Below are 20,051 nucleotides of genomic sequence, written 5' to 3' on the forward strand. Positions count from 1 at the left end.
TGTTTTTTGGTAGAGATAAGGTCTGACCATGTTGTCCAGGCTGATCTTGAATTCCTGGGCTCAAAGGATCCTCCTGCCTTGGCCTCCCAAAGTGCTGGGATTATAGGTGTAAGCTGCCCTGCCTGGCCCTTTCCTGTTTTATGAAACCTTAGTGAGGTAGGCTGGTAGTTTCATCCCACCCATTTGACAGATGAGGACATTGAGGGCTCAAGGACAAGGTCACTTTCTAAGGTGCAAGAGGCCAGCTAGCCTTGGTCTCCTGCTCTGGGAATCTCACCCGTCTGTTGCAGGGCTTCTAGAAACCATAAAACCTTAGCTGTAAATCCCAGCCCCCATCACTCTTGGTGTTAGCTGTATTTCAGCGTTCTTAAGAACTCGGCCATGCAGCCTGGCTAACCTACACCACAGGTCAAATAAACAGATGTCAAGGTGCATGTGTGTCCTGCACAATGGACTGTGTGCTCTGTGCACTAAAAGGTAAGTGTCTGGGGTGGGGGCTGGGGGCGGTGGCTCACGCCTGTAATCCCAGCACTTTGGGAGGCTGAGGAGGGAGGATAATCTGAAATCAAGAGTTCAAGACCAGTCTGGCCAACATGGCAAAACCCTATCTCTAATAAACATGCAAAAAATAGCTGGGTGTAAAGGTGCATCTGTAGTCCCATCTACTTGGGAGTCTGAGGCAGAAGAATTGCTTGAACCCAGGAGGTGGAGGTTGTAGTCAGCTGAGATTCCACCATTGTATTTCAGCCTGGGTGACAGAGCGAGGCTATGTCTCAAAAAAAAAAAAAAAAAAAAAAAAAAAGTTAAGTGTTTGAGTTTGCAGAGTCCAAGACAGTGAGGAGTGGAGTGGGGAGGAAGAACTCTAAATGTCTTGCCCTATTTGCCCCCATCAAATTCCTCAATATGGTCAACGTCGTTTCTAAAACCTGTCCTGGGATTGTGGGAAGGGAGGCCACCCATATGTCCCTCCCTGAAGCTTCTGGGCCTCCAGACCCAGCTACTTCGTGGGAATCCGGCAACCCAGGTATCTCTGAGTCTCCGCCCAAGACCGGATGCCCGCCAGGAGAAGTGTCCGGGAGCCCAGTCTTGCCCAGATAACACACTCCGCCCGTCCCTCGGGTGCGCACTCCCCTCTCGGGCTCCGGGGCCCCAGGGCAGCCCCCATGACCCGCACGCGCGCCTACAGCAGTCCCGCTCCCTCCCCGACGAGCCTCGACCCAGGCGTCCTGCCCCCTGCTCTGACCCCGGGTGGCCCCTACCCTGGCGACCCCTCACGCACACAGCTTCTCCCCCACCCCCACCCGCGCACGCACACATGCAGATAACAGCCCCGACCCCCGGCCGGAGCCGCAGAGTCCCTGGGCCACCCCGGCCGCTCGCAGCGCTGCGCCGCGCTGAGCCGTCCTCCCGGAGCCGGACCGGGGCCACAGCTCCCGCTCCGCTCCAACCCCGCGCCCACTGGACAGCCGCCCTCTCTTCCAGGCCCGTAGGGCTGGCCCTGCCCCGCCGAGCTTCCCGGGATGAGGGCTCCCGGTGTGGTCATCGGGCGCACCTCAGGTTGCTGAGGGACCCCGGCCAGGCGCAGAAATGGGGGCGCGCGGTGAGTACTCGCTGGCTGTGCGCTCCCGCCCTCCCGGTCCCCGTTTGAGCGGGGATTTAGCGCCCGGGCTATTGGCCGGGAGGTGGCCGGGTTCAAGGACCAGCGACTTGTCGAGGACCCCGGAGGGGAGGGGGGTGGGACAGCCTCCACGTGCCAGTGAGGACTTGGGGGAGTCTCTGGGGATGGTAAAAACCTGACCTGTGACGGGGACAAAGTTTGGGGGTTGAGGGGAAGAAAGTTTGGGGGTTCTGCTGTGCTGGTGGGCTGGGAGGAAGCTGACAAGCTGATAACCTGGGCTCTGGAGCCACCACGGATCTGCCAGAGGGGAAGCCTCTGTCACACCAGGATTGAAGTTTGGCCGGAGAAGTGGATGCTGGTAGCTGGGGGGTGGGGTGTGCGCACGGCAGCAGGATTGACTGGAGGCCAGGCAGGCAGCACCTGAGTGCTTCCACGGCTGGGGATGGGAAAGATGAGCTTGGGCAGAGGTGGCGGGGGTGAAGGAAGCTGTCTTCCCACAGCCACCCTTCTCCTCCCTCCCCACCTGACTCTCAGCCTGACTCTGTCTTCTAGAATGTCCTGCCTGGCTGTGGCTTCTCCTGTCCCTGCTGTGGCTCCCTCTGGGCCTCCCAGTCCTGGGTGCCCCCCTACACCTCATCTGTGACAGTGGAGTCCTGGAGCGGTACGCCTTGGAGGGCAAGGAGGCCGAGAATGTCACGGTGAGACCCCTTCCCCAGCACACACCACAGAACTCATGCTCAAGGCCAAGGGGGCTCCTCCAAGATCCAGGAACCTGGCACTTGGTCTGGGGTAGAGGTGGGAAGCTTGACACTGCACCCCTACGTAAAAATAAGGCTGGTGGCCCCCAAACCATATCTGGAAACTAGGCAAGGAGCAAAGCCAGGGGGTCTTACTGCCTGTGGGCCAGGGGCAAAGCCCTCGGGGACCCTTGACTCCCCTGGTTGTGTGCATTTCAGATGGGCTGTGCCGAAAGCTGCAGCTTGAATGAGAATATCACCGTCCCAGACACCAAAGTTAACTTCTACGCCTGGAAGAAGATGGAGGTGATTTCCTTTCTTATTTTTCTTTTCTTTTGGGGAATCTCATTTTGGGAGCCTGATAGGATGGAAGCAAGAATGATCCAGGGAGAGGTAAATGGAGCAGCAGAGATGAGGCTGCCTGGGTGCGGAGTCTATGCCTGTAATCCCAGGACTTTGGGAGGCCAAGACAGGAGGATTGCTTAAGCCATGGAGTTCCAGACCAGCCTGGGCAGCATAGTGAGATCCCCCATCTCTGTACAGACATTTTAAAAAATTAGACAGTTGAGGTGGTACCTGGCGGTAGTTCCGGATACTAGGGAGGCTGAGGTGAGAGGATCACTTGAACCCAGGAATTCGAGGTTGCAGTGAGCTGTGATTGCACCACTGCACTCCAGCCTCAGTGACAGGGTGAGACCCTGTCTCGAAAAAAAGAAAGGTATGAGGACTGTATGGAATACATTTATTCATTCACTCATTCATTCATTCAACAAACCTTATTGCATATCTGCTGTTTGCTCAGCTTGGTGCTTGGGGCTGCTGAGGGGCAGGAGGGAGAGGGTGGCATGGGCCACTGATCCCAGAGTCCCTTCCCTCTAGTTTGGGCAGCAGGCTATCGACGTCTGGCAGGGTCTGACCCTGCTCTCAGAAGCTGTCCTTCGGGGCCAGGCCCTGTTGGCCAACTCCTCCCAGCCAAGGGAGCCCCTGCAGCTGCACTTCGATAGAGCTGTCCGTGGTCTTCGCAGCCTCACCACTCTGCTTCGGGCGCTGGGAGCCCAGGTGAGTAGGAGCGGACACTTCGCTTGCCCTTTCTGTAAGAAGGGGGAAAGGGTCTTGCTAAGGAGCACAGGAACTGCCCCATCCCTTCCCGTCTGTGCCACTGCAGTGACCTCCTGTTCTGTCCTTGGCAGAAGGAAGCCACCACCCCTCCAGATGCAGCCCTCTCGGCTGTTCCACTCCGAACCATCACTGCTGACACTTTCAGCAAACTCTTCCAAGTCTACTCCAATTTTATCCGGGGAAAGCTGAAGCTGTACGCAGGAGAGGCCTGCAGAACAGGGGACAGGTGACCAGGTGCATCCAGCCGGGCACATCCACCACCTCCCTCACCAACATCGCCCATGCCACACCCTCCCCCACCACTCCCAACCCCCATCAAGCGGCTCTCAGCTCAGCACCAGCCTGTCCCACGGACACTCCAGTGCCAGCGATGACATCTCAGAGGCCAAAGGAACTGTCCAGAGCACAACTCTGAGATCTAAGGATGTCACAGGGCCAGCTTGAGGGCCCAGAGCAGGAAGCATTTAGAGAGCAACTTTAAACTCAGGGACAGAGCCATGCTGGGGAGATGCCTGTGCTCACTGGGTGCCCTGCAAAATTTGATGCCAGGACACGCTTTGGAGGCAATTTACCTGTTTTTGCGCCTACCATCATTGATGGGATGACCTAGAGAATTTAGGTGGCAAGGGGTGACTTTTCCAGGTCTCACGGGCACTCCCTTGGCGACAAGAGCCCCCTGGACACTGGGGTGGTCGGAACCGTGAAGATGGGATGGGGGCTGCGCTCTGGCTATCATGGGGTCCAAGTTTTGTGTATTCTTCAATCTCATTAGCAAGAACTGAAACCATCGATATGTCTCTTGGCTTTTCTGTGTTCCTGGGACCCTCCAAATCCCCTGGCTCTGCCCCACTCTTGGCAGCAGTGTAGCAGGTCCGGGAAACGAGGGGTGGAGGGGGTTGGGCCCTACGTGCTGCCTCACACAGCCTGTCTGACCTCTTGACCCTCCCGGGCCTGAGGCCACAAGCTCTGCCCACGCTGGTCAATAAGGTGGCTCCATTCAAGGCCTCACCGAAGTACGGCAGCTGCCAACCCTGCCCAGGGCAAGCCTACAGTGTGCCGAGATTGCCATCAAGGAGAGGGAGCCCAGAGGACGGGCCTCACCGGGGGCTCTGGGAGCTGGTAGCAGCTGCCAACCCTGGTGACTGGGTCCTTGTTAATTTCTGCCTCTTCTTTGGTCTCTTCGGCTGATGCCACACTCCCAGCATCAGCCTCCCGCCTCAATACACATCGCCTCTAAGTCCAGCTGCCTCCTTTACTCACCTGGGTACTGTTACCATGAATGCTCTCCTCTGAAATTCACAAAAGGGGCAGTAGACACAGGTGAAGTTGGAGCCAGCTAATAGGCAGCATCTGCTCAGGGACAAGTGCCACTCTCGGTGGTTCACTTATATATTCATGGGTTTTTTTTTTTTTGGAGACGGAGTTTTGCTCTTGTTACCCAGGCTGGAGTGCAATGGCGCAATCTCGGCTCACCGCAACCTCCGCCTCCTGGGTTCAGGCAATTCTCCTGCCTCAGCCTCCTGAGTAGCTGGGATTACAGGCACGTGCCACCATGCCCAGCTAATTTTTTTGTATTTTAGTAGAGACGGGGTTTCACCATGTTGACCAGGATGGTCTCGATCCCTTGACCTCGTGATCCACCCGCCTCGGCCTCCCAAAGTGCTGGGATTACAGGCTTGAGCCACCGCGCCCGGCCGAAGTTTTTTGGTTTTTTTTGAGGCAGAGTCTTACTCTGTCTTCCAGGCTGCAGTGCAGTGGCGCAATCTCAGCTCACTGCAACCTCCACCTCCTGGGTTCAAGCAATTCTTCTGCCTCAGCCTCCCAAGTAGCTGCGACTACAGGTGCACGCCACCATGCCCGGATAATTTCTTGTATTTTAGTAGAGACAGGGTTTTGGGCTGGTCGCAAACTCCTGAGCTCAGGCAATCTGCCAGCCTTGGCCTCCCAAAGTGCTGGAATTATAGGTGTCACTCACCACGCCCGGCTGGATTCGTTTTGTTTTGTTTTTAGAGACAGTGTCTTGCTCTGTTGCCCAGATTGGAGTGCAGTGGTGCACTCATGGCTCAGTGCAGCCTCGAACTTTTGGGCTCAAGTGATCCTCCTGTCCCAGCCTCCCGAGTAGACATGACTATAGGCACACATCGCCATGCTCTGCTAATTTTTTAGTTATTTTGCTTTTTTTAGAGATGGGGTTTTTGCTATGTTGCCCAGGTTTATCTCAAACTCCGGGGCTCCAGTGATCCTCCTCAGCCTCCCCAAGTGCTGGGACTACAGGTGTGAGCCATTGCTCTTGGTTTATTCCTTCTACCTAATCCCTACCTGCCCCCTTGCTCCCTGGGGTGGGGGCCATGGAACAAATGAACTCTACTTCCACTCTTGATTTCTCCTTCTCATTTTCTGCTTTACTCTGACCACAACCTCAGATTCCTTCTCAGAAATAATGGTTCAGCTGGAAAGCACCACCCAGGACGGACCTGTGCAGACAGGAAAAGTTGTCATAAAACTGCATGGGAGGCCAGCCGTGGTGGCTCAAACTGGTAATCCCAGCACTTTGGGAGGCCGAGGCAGGTGGATCACCTGTGGTCAGGAGTTCGAGACCAGCCTGGCCAACGTGGTCAAACCCCACGTCTACTAAAAATACAAAAAAGATTAGCCTGATGTGGTGGTGGGCGCCTGTAATCCCAGCTATTCCAGAGGCTGAGGCAGGAGAATCACTGAACCTGGGACCCAGAGGTTGCAGCGAGCCGAGGTCGTGCCACTGCACTCCAGCCTGGGCGATAAGAGCAAAACTCCGTCTCAAACACACACACACACCCCAACAACTGTATGGGATCCCTATCCTGGTTATCCCATATGTGGGGGCGAGTCTTTGTGCTTGTATCATCAAATGTAAAGAAGTCAGCCTGTGTTCCCCTGCACATATGCAAACGGGAGAGAATGTTCTGAAATCTGCAGCAGGAAAAATGACGGCAGATATTGGAGGTTGGAGGGTACTTGACCGGTGTGTGGGGAGCCGGGAGGTAGGGGAGGAGCTGGGATGCAAGGCGTCGCCAAAGAGGAGGACACAAGAGAAATTTCCCTCTGTTCTAACCGGCTCCTGTGCTACAGTGCCCTCTTCAGGTCTTATTAGGAACTGCGATGGAGTCTCACTCTGTCACCTAGGCTGGAGTGCAGTGGCACGATCTTAGCTAAGGGCAACCTCTGCCTCCCGGGTTCAGGCGATTTTCCTGCCTCAGCTTCCTGGGTAGCTGGGACCACACATGCCTGCCACCACACTTGACTAAGTTTCTGTATTTTGGTAGAGATAGGAGTTTCACCATGTTGGCCAGGCTGGTCTCGAATTTCTGAGCTCAGATGATCTGCCTGCCTTGGCCTCCCAAAGTGCTGGGTTTATAGGTGTGAGCCTCTGAGCCTGGCCGTGACCTTGTACATTTCAATACACATTTGTATTGTGGTTTCCACAGGTGGCATTTGATTCTTGCACCACAAGTGCTGTGAGTCAGTAAAGGAGAAATATCCCTCTTAGGCTGCTGACATTGGTGCTAAGAGGCTTGTTCTTAAGCCTAAGGAATCTGGCTAATAAGAGACCGAGCTAGGACCTGAGCACAAGATTTAGGACTCGTAACCCCAAAGCCCGTCCACCTCTTAGCCTGATTTGTAGCCTAAGGCTCAGACAGCTCAGCAATGAGTAATTCGTGTTTTCCTCCCTCGTCCCGCTCTGCAGGAGTCAGGGCCACTCATCTTATTCCTCAACTCTCTTCAGACTTCTTACTGCTTTCGGTTTCTAAAAAATAAAAAGAAAAAAGTAGTAGTTATTAGCCACGTATGGTGGCTCATGCCTGTAATCTCAGCACTTTGGGAAAGCAAGGTGGGAGGATACCTTGAGCTCAGGAGTTTGAGACAACCCTGGGCAACATAGTGAGACCCCCATTTCTACAAAAAATTTAAAACAATTAGCTGGATGTAGTGGCATGCACCTGTAGTCCCAGCTACTCAGGACTCTGAGGTGGGAGAATCACTTGAGCCTGGGAGGTTGAGGCTGCAGTGAGCTGTGATCACACCACTGCACTCCAGCCTGGGACACAGAGCAGGATCCCATCTCCACCCCCACAAAAAGAGTGGTCATCAAACTGAACTGTCTGACCATTCCTGAGACAGATGTGAGAGGTGAGTATCTTGGGAATATTTAAAACATTATTGATTCCAAGTTTATCGGATGGCTACTGTGTACCAAGCCTTTGCTTTCAGTGCTGGGGGAAATGAAATGACACTCATGACCCCTGAGGGCAAAAAGACAGACACACATTAATTCATTTAATTTAATTAATTTATTTATATTTTTTAGACAAACAGCTTTATTTGAAAGATGGGAACAGCCGAATCCCCTTGACCTTGAAGTCCTGGCCACGTCAGTCTCAGGTGTGGGAGAACCGGTGTTCCTGGGTAGAGAGACTATTTTTTGAGACAGGGTCTTGCTTTGCCACCCAGGCTGGAGGGCAGTGGCACAATTTCGGCTCACAGCAAACTCCACCTCCTGGATTCAAACAATTCCTGTGCCTCTGCCTCCTGAGTAGCTTAGATTACAGGCACATGCCATCACACCAGGCTAACATTTTTGTGGGGTTTTTGTTTTGTTTTGTTTTTTGTTTTTGGTAGAGATGGGGTTTTGCCATGTTGACCAGGCTGGTTTGAACTCCTGACCTCAGGTGATCCGCCCGCCTTGGCCTCCCAAAGTGCTGGGATTACAGGCGTGAGTAACCGCACCTGGCCTTGACACATATTAATTCAGACAGTCATTTTGGTATGGGATGGAGTGCTAAGCTGTGCAGTGCCAAGCGTCTGGGGAAGGGAAGAACCGCAGCACTTAGAAGAACTAAATGAGGCCCAGAGTCTGTGCTGAGAAACAGATTCTTAAGGAGAGTGCTGCCAGATTTTGGAGGTTCTTTGAGTGCTGTCCAGGAATGGGAACTTTCCTCTGAGCTATGATTATGGTAATAATTAACAACACATTCAATCTCTGACATCTGGGATTCTCACCCAAACTCCACGAAGCAGGAGTACAATGAGTATCATCCCCATTTGTCAGACGGGGAACTAAGTTCTGCTGGGAAGTGACAGAGTCAACTCTTTGTTTTGAGACGGAGTCTTGCTCTGTCACCCAGGCTGGAGTATAGTAGCGTGCCACCTCGGCTCACTGCAACCTCTGCCTCCTGGGTTCAAGCGATTCTCCTGCTTCAGCTTCCCAAGTAGCTGGGACTACAGGCCCCCATTACCACGTCCCGCTAAATTTTTGTATTTTAGTAGAGATGGGGTTTCACCGTGTTAGCCAGAATGGTCTCAATCTCCTGACCTGGTGATCGACCCTCCTTGGCCTCCCAAAGTGCTGGGATGACAGGCCTGAGCCATCTGCACTGGCCAGAGCCAACTCTTTGGACTTTCTGTGGGGGGACAGAAACCAGCAAAGCCCAATTCTGAGTCAGGGGATTACATAATTGTTTAAAGATGATTGATGCCTTCTGCTTGTGGAGAGCTTGGCTATTGACATGAAAAGCATGTGATTTCCTGGGCATGCTTTTCATTTGCTCTCCTAACCCCAAGAGGAAGGCAGGGATGGTAGAGGGTTCCCATTTTGCAGAGGAGGAAACTGAGGCCCAGAGAGATTATGGGCCTTGCCCAGGTCATAAAACACAGATTATGGGCTGGACAAAGTGGCTCATACTGGTAATCCCAGCACTTTGGTAGGCTGAGGCAGGAGGATAGCTTGAGCACAAGAGTTCGAGACTGGCCCCAGAAACATAGGGAGACCCTGTCTCAAAAAAATTTTAAAGTAGTGAGGCGTGATAGTGTGCACCTGTAGTCCCAGCTACTGTAGAGGCAGAAGTGGAGGGATCACTTGAACCCAGGGATTTGAGACTGCAGTGAGCGATGACTGCAGCACTGCACTCCAGCCTGGGTGACAGAGCAAGACCCTGTCTCAAACGAAAAAACAAGAAGTCTAGGTGGGGTGGCTCAGGTCTGTCATCCCAGCACTTTGGGAGGCTGAGATGGGTAGATCATTTGAGGTCAAGAGTGTGAGACCAACCTGGCCAACTGGTGAAACCCCGTCTACACTAAAGATTAGCTGAGTTGGTGGTGGTACGCACCTGTAATCCCAGCTACTCAGGAGGCAGAGGCACGAGGATTGCTTAAACCTGGGAGGCAGAGGTTGCAATGAGCTGAGATGGAGTCACTGTACTCCATCCTGGGCAACAAGAGACGCCGTGTCCAAAAAAAAAAAAAAACAAAAATAAAAACAAAATAGGGTCCCTTTTCTTTTTTTTTTTTGAGACGGCGTTTCGCTCTTGTTACCCAGGCTGGAGTGCAATGGCGTGATCTTGGCTCACCGCAACCTCCGCCTCCTGGGTTTAGGCAATTCTCCTGTCTCAGCCTCCTGAGTAGCTGGGATTACAGGCACGCACCACCACGCCCAGCTAATTTTTTGCATCTTTAGTAGAGACAGGGTTTCACCATGTTGACCAGGTTGGTCTCGATCTCTTGACTTCATGATCCACCTGCCTCCGCCTCCCAAAGTGTTGGGATTACAGGCGTGAGCCACCGCGCCCGGCTATAGAGTCCCTTTTCTGACACAGGATCACCAGGGAGAGGAAAGAGGAGAGATGGAGTGGACAGGACAGCTGTGGTCAGCAAGGCCTGTCCATCTTCTGCTACCCGCTCCTTCCCACTCAATCCCTTGCAGCGTCAGGCTGAACACAGACCTGTCCCCACCTCACAGGTCACCTAGGATTCTACTGGAACTACTGAGCCTGGTGATCTCGCCACAGGAGGGCTTGCTGCTGGAGTTGCGTCAGCTAAACAGGGTCTTACAGACACTGGAATCTAAGCTGGATGCTAATTATATTATTTCAAGCTGGTCAACGCTAACTCTACTAAAATTCCATCATAATAAAACTGTGGCATTGTGAACGATGTTGGCAACAAAAAAATAGACAATAGCATAGTTTCCCAACTTATGGGAGTCATGCCCAAATGCCTCTTTTTTTTTTTTTTTTCCGAGACACAGTCTTGCTCTGTTGTCCAGGCTGGAGTGCAATGGAGCAATCTCAGCTCATTACAACCTCCACCTCCCAGGCTCAAGTAATTCCCCAGCCTCAGCCTCCTGAGTAGCTGGGAGTACAGGCACGCGCCACCAAGCCCGGGGAGTTTTTGTATTCTTGGTAGAGATGGGGTTTCACCACGTTGGTCCAGCTAGTCTCGAACTCCTGACCGCCCACCTTGGCCTCTGCCCACCTTCGCCTCCAAAGTGCTGGGATTAGAGACGTGAGCCACCGCGCCCGACCTAAAATCCCTTTTTATAAAAAAAAAAATTGATTATTAAAAATGGCCAGGCCGGGCACGGTGGCTCAAGCCTGTAATCCCAGCACTTTGGGAGGCGATGGTGGGCACACGCCAAGGTGGGCGTTCAGGAGTTCGAGACTGATTCTCCCCGGGGCCTGAAAGCTTGGGGGCATGAATAACTCCTCCCTTCCGCCAGCAGCGTGCGTCATCAAGACGGCAGAACCCGGAACAGACCTGGCCGGAGGACTCGTCCGCCCTGCAGATGGAGAGATAGGCCGGAAGACACGTGCCCCCTGAAGATCTAGAGAGAGGCCAGGAGACATGCACCCCCTGAAGGTGTAGAGGCTGGAAGACACGTACCCCGTGAAGGTCGACGTAGCCGTTACATCAGGCTGGGACGCTTCCTGTTTACAGGAGTGCAAAGCGCCTCGGCCTCCTGAGTCGCTGGGACTGCAGGTGCGCACCACCGGCTGATTTTATAGTTCTTTGCTATAAAACCCCTGCCCCGTCCTCACTTGGGGCTGACGCCGTTTTGGGCCCCAGCCCGTCTGTACCCAGGCGCTCATTAAAACAGCGAGTTGTTCCTTGGCGCGCTCTCAGGATTCGAACCGATAATAGAGCCTTGCAGAGACCAGGCTGACCAACGTGGGGAAACCCGGTCTCTACTGAAAATACAAAAACTAGCTGGGTGTGGTGGTGGGCACCTGTGATCTCAGCTAGTCGGGAGACTGAGGCAGGAGAATCGCTTGAACCCGGGAGGCGGGCGTTGCAGTGAGCCAAGATCACGCCATTGCACTCCAGCCTGGGCAGCAAGGGCAAAACAAGTACAACGACAAAAGTTCCGTGACCCGGCACGGTGGTGCCCCTGTAATCCCAGCACTGTGGGAGGCCAAGGTGGGAGGATCGCTTGAGGCTGGTAGTTCGAGACCAGCCTAGTCAACGTAGTGTGAGACCCTGTATCCATAAAAAATGTTTTTAAAACTTAGCTGAGCTACTAAAAAGTAGGCTGTCGTTCCAGCTACTTGGGAGGCTGAGGCTCTAGTGATCTAGGATCGCGCCACTGCACTCCAGCCTGGGTAATGGAGGCAGACACTGTCTCAAAAAAAAAAAAAAAAAAAAAAAAAAAGTGACTGCCACACATAGATTTCTATTTATTTCTTCTTTTATTATTATATTTTGAAACCACTCTGTTGCCCAGGCTGGAAGGCAGTGGTGTGATCTCAGCTCACTGCAGCCTCTACCTCCAGGATTCACGTGATTCTTCTGCCCCAGCCTCCTGAATAGCTGGGACTACACAGCAAATTTAGGACTGAGCTCCAGTTCTCGCCAGGGGTTTTCCACATCTCAAGGTGTCGCACACGTGTTCCTGGAGCTGCCAGTCTTGTCAGGTTGCCAGTGTCTGGGATCTTGCTGGTTCCTGGCTCCCTAAAATACGGGCCCTAATGGTCCTGCCCCACCTTCTTGTCCTGCCTTGAGCTCCCCACCCCCACCTGCAGATGGACTGGGAGCTGTGACCCCAGCTCTGTGGTCCCAAAGGGAGGTCAGCAAAAGCAGCCGTCAGGGGATTTATTGTCCAGCAGGAAGGGCTGTGACCAGTGTCTTCTGCTGCTCTTCCCTGGGTCAACCGTTGCCTGGCCCTGGCCCCTTTGTTGATTCCTCTGCTAACCTGGTGTGGAGGAGGGGTGGACAAGGGCCTGGGATGGAGCCCCTTGATGCCCCCAGCTCTGACATAAACAGGCAGAGGGGCTCTCTGACCTCAGATGTGACCCGTGCCTGGGCTCTGTTGGCATTCCATGGTGAGGCCCTTCAGCCTCATTTGGGCAGAAGGTGTCCTGGGGACTGCAAAGGGCTTTCTTTTTCTTTTCTTTTCTTTTCTTTTTTTTTTTGAGACAGAGTTTGGCACTGTTGCCCAGGCTGGAGTGTAATGGCGCAATCTCAGCTCACTGTAACCTCTGCCTCCTGGGTTCAAGCAATTCTCCTGCCCAGTCCTTCCAAGTAGCTGGGATTACAGGTGCACATCACCACACCCACCTAATTTTTTGTATTTTTAGGAGAGATGGGATTTCACTATGTTGACCAGATCGGTCTTGAACTCCTGACCTTGTCATCCACTTGCCTCGGCCTCACAAAGTGCTGGGATGACAGGCATGAGCCATCTGCACTGGCCAGAGCCAACTCTTTGGACTTTCTGTGGGGGGACAGAAACCAGCAAAGCCCAATTCTGAGTCAGGGGATTACATAATTGTTTAAAGATGATGCCTTCTGCTTGTGGAGAGCCTGGCTGTTTACATGAAAAGCATGTGATTTCCTGGGCATGCTTTTCATTTGCTCTCCTAACCCCAAGAGGAAGGCAGGGATGGTAGAGGGTTCCCATTTTGCAGAGGAGGAAACTGAGGCCCAGAGAGATTATGGGCCTTGCCCAGGTCATAAAACACAGATTATGGGCTGGACAAAGTGGCTCATACTGGTAATCCCAGCACTTTGGTAGGCTGAGGCAGGAGGATAGCTTGAGCACAAGAGTTCGAGACTGGCCCCAGAAACATAGGGAGACCCTGTCTCAAAAAAATTTTAAAGTAGTGAGGCGTGATGGTGTGCACCTGTAGTCCCAGCTACTGTAGAGGCAGAGGTGGAGGGATCACTTGAACCCAGGGATTTGAGACTGCAGTGAGTGATGACTGCAGCACTGCACTCCAGCCTGGGTGACAGAGCAAGACCCTGTCTCAAACGAAAAAACAAGAAGTCTAGGTGGGGTGGCTCAGGTCTGTCATCCCAGCACTTTGGGAGGCTGAGATGGGTAGATCATTTGAGGTCAAGAGTGTGAGACCAACCTGGCCAACTGGTGAAACCCCGTCTACACTAAAGATTAGCTGAGTCGGTGGTGGTACGCATCTGTAATCCCAGCTACTCAGGAGGCAGAGGCACAAGGATTGCTTAAACCTGGGAGGCAGAGGTTGCAATGAGCTGAGATGGAGTCACTGTACTCCATCCTGGGCAACAAGAGTGAGACGCCGTGTCCAAAAAAAACAAAAACAAAAACAAAATAGAGTCCCTTTTCTGACACAGGATCACCAGGGAGAGGAAAGAGGAGAGATGGAGTGGACGGGACAGCTGTGGTCAGCAAGGCCTGTCCATCTTCTGCTACCCGCTCCTTCCCACTCAATCCCCTGCAGCGTCAGGCTGAACACAGACCTGTCCCCACCTCACAGGTCACCTAGGATTCTACTGGAACTACTGAGCCTGGTGATCTCGCCACAGGAGGGCTTGCTGCTGGAGTTGCGTCAGCTAAACAGGGTCTTACAGACACTGGAATCTAAGCTGGATGCTAATTATATTATTTCAAGCTGATCAACGCTAGCTCTACTAAAATTCCATCATAATAAAACTGTGGCATTGTGAACGATGTTGGCAACAAAAAAAGGTAGACAGTAGTATAGTTTCCCAACTTACGGGAGTCATGCTCAAACGTCTCTCATTTTTTTGAGACAGTCTGCTTCCGTTGCCCAGGCTGGAGTGCTATGGCTCAATCTCAGCTTAGTGCAACCTCCGCTTTTCAGGTTCAAGCTATTGTCTTGCCTCAGCCTCTTGAGTAGCAGGGATTACAGGCAGGCACCACTACGCCAGGGTAGTTTTTGGATTTTCAGTAGAGATGGGGTTTCACCATTTTGGTCCGGCTAGTCTCGAACTTCTGACCTGGTGATCTGCCCACTTCGGCCTCCCAAAGTGCTGGGATTACAGACCTGAGCCACCATGCCCGGCCTAAACTCCCTTCTTTATTAAAAAATACTGATTATTAAAAATGGCAGAGCTGGGCGCGATGGCTCACGCCTGTTATCCCAGCTCTTTGGGAGGCGAATGTGGGTGGAGGCCAAGGTGGGCGGAAGCCAAGGTAGGCGTTCAGGAGTTCGAGACTGATTCTCCCCGGGGCCTGAAAGCTTGGGGGGATGAGTAACTCCTCCCTTCCGCCAGCAGCGTGCGTCATCAAGACGGCAGAACCCGGAACAGACCTGGCCAGAAGACTCGTCCGCCCTGCAGATGGAGAGATAGGCTGGAAGACACGTGCCCCCTGAAGATCTAGAGAGAGGCCAGGAGACATGCACCCCCTGAAGGTGTAGAGGCTGGAAGACACGTACCCCGTGAAGGTCGACGTAGCCGTTACATCAGGCTGGGACGCTTCCTGTTTACAGGAGTGCAAAGCGCCTCGGCCTCCTGAGTCGCTGGGACTGCAGGTGCGCACCACCGGCTGATTTTATAGTTCTTTGCTATAAAACCCCTGCCCCGTCCTCACTTGGGGCTGACGCCGTTTTGGGCCCCAGCCCGTCTGTACCCAGGCGCTCATTAAAACAGCGAGTTGTTGTGCCGGGCGCGGTGGCTCAAGCCTGTAATCCCAGCACTTTGGGAGGCCGAGGCGGGTGGATCACGAGGTCGAGAGATCGAGACCATCCTGGTCAACATGGTGAAACCCCGTCTCTACTAAAAATACAAAAACTAGCTGGGCGTGGTGGCACATGCCTGTAATCCCAGCTACTTAGGAGGCTGAGGCAGGAGAATTGCCTGAGCCCAGGAGGCGGAGGTTGCGGTGAGCCAAGATCGCGCCATTGCACTCTAGCCTGGGTAACAAGAGCGAAACTCCGTCTCAAAAAAAAAAAAAAAAAAAACAGCGAGTTGTTCAGGATTCGAACCGATAATAGAGCCTTGCAGAGACCAGGCTGACCAACGTGGGGAAACCCGGTCTCTACTGAAAATACAAAAACTAGCTGGGTGTGGTGGTGGGCACCTGTGATCTCAGCTAGTCGGGAGACTGAGGCAGGAGAATCGCTTGAACCCGGGAGGCGGGCGTTGCAGTGAGCCAAGATCACGCCATTGCACTCCAGCCTGGGCAGCAAGGGCAAAACAAGTACAACGACAAAAGTTCCGTGACCCGGCACGGTGGTGCCCCTGTAATCCCAGCACTGTGGGAGGCCAAGGTGGGAGGATCGCTTGAGGCTGGTAGTTCGAGACCAGCCTAGTCAACGTAGTGTGAGACCCTGTATCCATAAAAAATGTTTTTAAAACTTAGCTGAGCTACTAAAAAGTAGGCTGTCGTTCCAGCTACTTGGGAGGCTGAGGCTCTAGTGATCTAGGATCGCGCCACTGCACTCCAGCCTGGGTAATGGAGGCAGACACTGTCTCAAAAAAAAAAAAAAAAAAAAAAAAAAAAAGTGACTGCCACACATAGATTTCTATTTATTTCTTCTTTTATTATTATATTTTGAAACCACTCTGTTGCCCAGGCTGGAAGGCAGTGGTGTGATCTCAGCTCACTGCAGCCTCTACCTCCAGGATTCACGTGATTCTTCTGCCCCAGCCTCCTGAATAGCTGGGACTACACAGCAAATTTAGGACTGAGCTCCAGTTCTCGCCAGGGGTTTTCCACATCTCAAGGTGTCGCACACGTGTTCCTGGAGCTGCCAGTCTTGTCAGGTTGCCAGTGTCTGGGATCTTGCTGGTTCCTGGCTCCCTAAAATACGGGCCCCAATGGTCCTGCCCCACCTTCTTGTCCTGCCTTGAGCTCCCCACCCCCACCTGCAGATGGACTGGGAGCTGTGACCCCAGCTCTGTGGTCCCAAAGGGAGGTCAGCAAAAGCAGCCGTCAGGGGATTTATTGTCCAGCAGGAAGGGCTGTGACCAGTGTCTTCTGCTGCTCTTCCCTGGGTCAACCGTTGCCTGGCCCTGGCCCCTTTGTTGATTCCTCTGCTAACCTGGTGTGGAGGAGGGGTGGACAAGGGCCTGGGATGGAGCCCCTTGATGCCCCCAGCTCTGACATAAACAGGCAGAGGGGCTCTCTGACCTCAGATGTGACCCGTGCCTGGGCTCTGTTGGCATTCCATGGTGAGGCCCTTCAGCCTCATTTGGGCAGAAGGTGTCCTGGGGACTGCAAAGGGCTTTCTTTCTTTTTTTTTTTTTTTTTTTTTTTTTGATAGAGACAGGGTTTCACTATGTTGGCCAGGTTGGTCTTGGACTGCTGACCTCGGGTAATCACCCACCTCGGCCTCCCAAAGTGCTGGGATTACAAGCGTGAGCCACCGCGCCCAGCCTCTTTTCTTTTTTTTTTCTGAGACAGTCTTACACTGTTGCCCAGGCTGGCGTGTAATGGCACGATCTTGGCTCACTGCAACCTCTGCCTCCCCAGTTCATTAGATTCTCCTGCCTAGGTCTCCCAAATAGCTGGGATTACATGTGCTCACCACCGAACCTGGCAAATTTTTTTGTATTTTTAATAGAGATGGGGTTTCACTATGTTGGCCAGACTGGTCTCGAACTCATGACCTTGTTATCCACCTGCCTCGGCCTCCCTGAGTGCTGGGATTACAGGCATGAGTCACTGCGCTCTTCTTTTATTTATTTGTTTTTAGAAACAGGATCTCCTTGTGTCGCCCACGCTGGAGTGCAGTGGTGCAATCATAGCTCACTGCAGCCTTGAACTCCTGAGCTCAGGCGACCCTCCCACCTCAGCCTCCTGAGTAGCTGGAACTACAGGTGCACACCACCATGCTTAGATAATTTTTGTATTTTTAGTAGAGAAGGGGGGTTTCGCTATGTTGCCCAAGCTGGTTTTGAACTCCTGGGTTCAAGTAATCCTCCTGCCTTGGGCTTCCAAAGTACTGAGATTACAGGCGTGAGCCACCATGCCCAACCGTATGTCTTAATATGATCCAATCCCATGCCTACTGATAAATAGTTATCATGATAACTTTTCCTGTTGTAAACAATGTTGCAGTTAACATCTTTAGATAGGCACAATTTTGTGCAAAGTGCGCGTATTTCTGTAGCAAGATTCCTAGAAAGGAAGTGGTAGGTCAAAGATAGACACATTTGACAGTTCAATGGTCATTGTCAAATGCCTTCTAAGAAGTTTTCTGGGGGTGGGTGCAGTGGCTCACACCTGTAATCCCAGCACTTTGGGAGGCCGAGGCGGGTGGATCACCTGAAGTCAGGAGTTTGAGACCAGCCTGACCAACATGGAGAAACCCTGTCTCTACTAAAAATACAAAAATTATCTGGGTGTGGTGGCACATGCCTGTGATCTCAGCTACTCAGGGGTCTGAGGCAGAATTGCTTGAACCCAGGAGGCAGAGGTTGCAGTGAGCTGAGATCGCGCCATTGCACTCCAGCCTGGGCAACAAGAGTGAAACTCCATCTCAACCACAACAACAACAACCACAACAAAGAAGAAGAAGACGTCAAGTTTTCTGGCCAGGCACGGTGGCTCATGCCTGTAATCCTGACACTTTGGGAGGCCAAGGCAGGTGGATCACCTGGCATCAGAAGTTTGAGACCAACCTGACCAACACGATGAAACCCTGTCTCTACTAAAAATACAAAATTAGCCAGGTGTGCCAGGCGCGGTGGCTCAAGCCTGTAATCCCAGCACTTTGGGAGGCCGAGGCGGGTGGATCACGAGGTCAAGAGAGCGAGACCATCCTGGCCAACATGGTGAAACCCCGTCTCTACTAAAAATACAAAAAATTAGATGGGCGTGGTGGCACGTGCCTGTAATCCCAGCTACTCAGGAGGCTGAGGCAGGAGAATTGCCTGAGCCCAGGAGGCGGAGGTTGCGGTGAGCGGAGATCACGTCATTGCACTCCAGCCTGGGTAACAAGAGTGAAACTCCGTCTCAAAAAAAAAAAAAAAAAAAAAATTAGCCAGGTGGGGTGGTACATGCCTTTAAATCCCAGCTACTCGGGAGGCTGAGGCAAGAGAATCGCTTGAACCCGGGAGGCAGAGATTGCAGTGAGCCCAGATTGTGCCATTGCTGTCCAGCCTGGGTGACAGAGCAAGAGTCCTCCTCAAACAAACAAAACAAAAAAGCAGAAAACAAATGCCTTTTAAGAAGTTTTCACTGGCAGGGCACAGTGGCTCATGTTTGTAATCTCAGCACTTTGGGAGGCTGAGGCAAGTGGATTACTGTAGCCCATGAGTTTGAGACCAGCCTGGGCAACATAGTAAGACCCTGTCTCTAAAAAAAAAAAATAGAAAAATTAGCTAGCCTGGTGGCTTATCCTTGTAATCCCAGCTGCCCCAGGAGGCTGAGGTGGGAGGATTGCTTGAGCCCGGGAGGTTGAGACTGCAGAAAGCTGTGACGGTGCCACTGCACTCCAGCCTGTGAACGGAGTGAGACTGTCTGAAAAAAAAAAAAAAAAAAGGTTTTCACCAACATTCTTTTTTTGTTTTGTTTTGAGACAGGGTCTCGCTCTGTTGCTCAGGCCGGGGTGCAGTGGCTTGATCATATCTCACTGCAGCCTCAAACGCCTGGGTCTTTCCGCCCCAACCTCCCAACTAGCTGGGACCTATGGGCGCATACTGCCATGCTTGGTTAATTTTTTTTTTTTTTTTTGCCAGGCACAGTAGCCTGTGCCTGTAGTCTCAGCTGTTTGGGTTGCTGAGGCAGGACAATCCCTTGAGCGAAGAAGTTGCAGGTTGCAATAAGCTATGAAGGCACCACTGCACTTTAGCCTAGATGACAGATTGAGACCCGGTCTCAAACACACACAAAACAAAAAGATAAGAGAGACAGAACACATGCACGTGAGCAAATAATGTAGACAAGTGCTTCGCAGAGTCTGTCGTGAAGGACCACTTTTTTCCCCCGATAATTTGTAAGCGACACTTGTGAAATAAAAAATGTGCTTGACTCTAGTGGCAATATCAAATTATTTTAAATATTTCTAAATGTGTTTGGTGGTGGTTGCTGTTACTTTTTTGGGGGGTGGGGGAGGGAGGCGTGGGGTGGGGCGGGGGAGGGCCACAAAGAGAAAAAGGCGGAGAGAGAACAGGAGTCTTGCTCAATTGCCCAGGCTGGAATGCCATCTAAAAATAGGTATTAAAAACCTCTTTTATGCCGATAATTGTACTTAACAGTTGAGACAGGAAGGAATAAGGGAAGAAAGTAACAAACAAACAGCCAACCAATATTTCATTTAAATCCGCGAAATGCTATGCAAATGCTATGCAAATGCTGAAGAGTGATTTACTTTCATTTATGTGGTCACTTTCAAAAATAGGTATAATCAAGAGCGGAAAATCAAACACTGCATGTTCTCACTCATAGGCGGGTGTTGAACAAGGAGAACACATGGACACAGGGAGGGGAGCACTACACACTGGGGTCTGTTGGGGGGGAATGGGGGAGGGACGGGGGGTGGGGAGGTGGGAAGAGGTAGCATGGGGAGAAATGACAGATACAGGTGAGGGGAAGGAAGGCA

At 52.4% G+C, this 20,051-nt stretch overlaps 1 protein-coding gene across 1 annotated transcript; it reads left to right on the forward strand.

Annotated features, from left to right (window-relative positions):
* Window positions 1–1,085: 1,085 nt before the first annotated feature.
* Window positions 1,086–4,261, forward strand: EPO (erythropoietin). Its single transcript, XM_003934171.4, has 5 exons — window positions 1,086–1,600; window positions 2,171–2,316; window positions 2,575–2,661; window positions 3,235–3,414; window positions 3,546–4,261. The coding sequence occupies exons 1-5, from the start codon at window positions 1,588–1,590 to the stop codon at window positions 3,702–3,704; spliced, it is 585 nt and encodes a 194-aa protein (XP_003934220.2). The 5' UTR covers window positions 1,086–1,587; the 3' UTR covers window positions 3,705–4,261.
* Window positions 4,262–20,051: the final 15,790 nt, after the last annotated feature.

Source organism: Saimiri boliviensis, chromosome 20 (assembly GCF_048565385.1).
Source record: "Saimiri boliviensis isolate mSaiBol1 chromosome 20, mSaiBol1.pri, whole genome shotgun sequence".
In the NCBI taxonomy this organism is placed as follows: Eukaryota; Metazoa; Chordata; class Mammalia; order Primates; family Cebidae; genus Saimiri; species Saimiri boliviensis.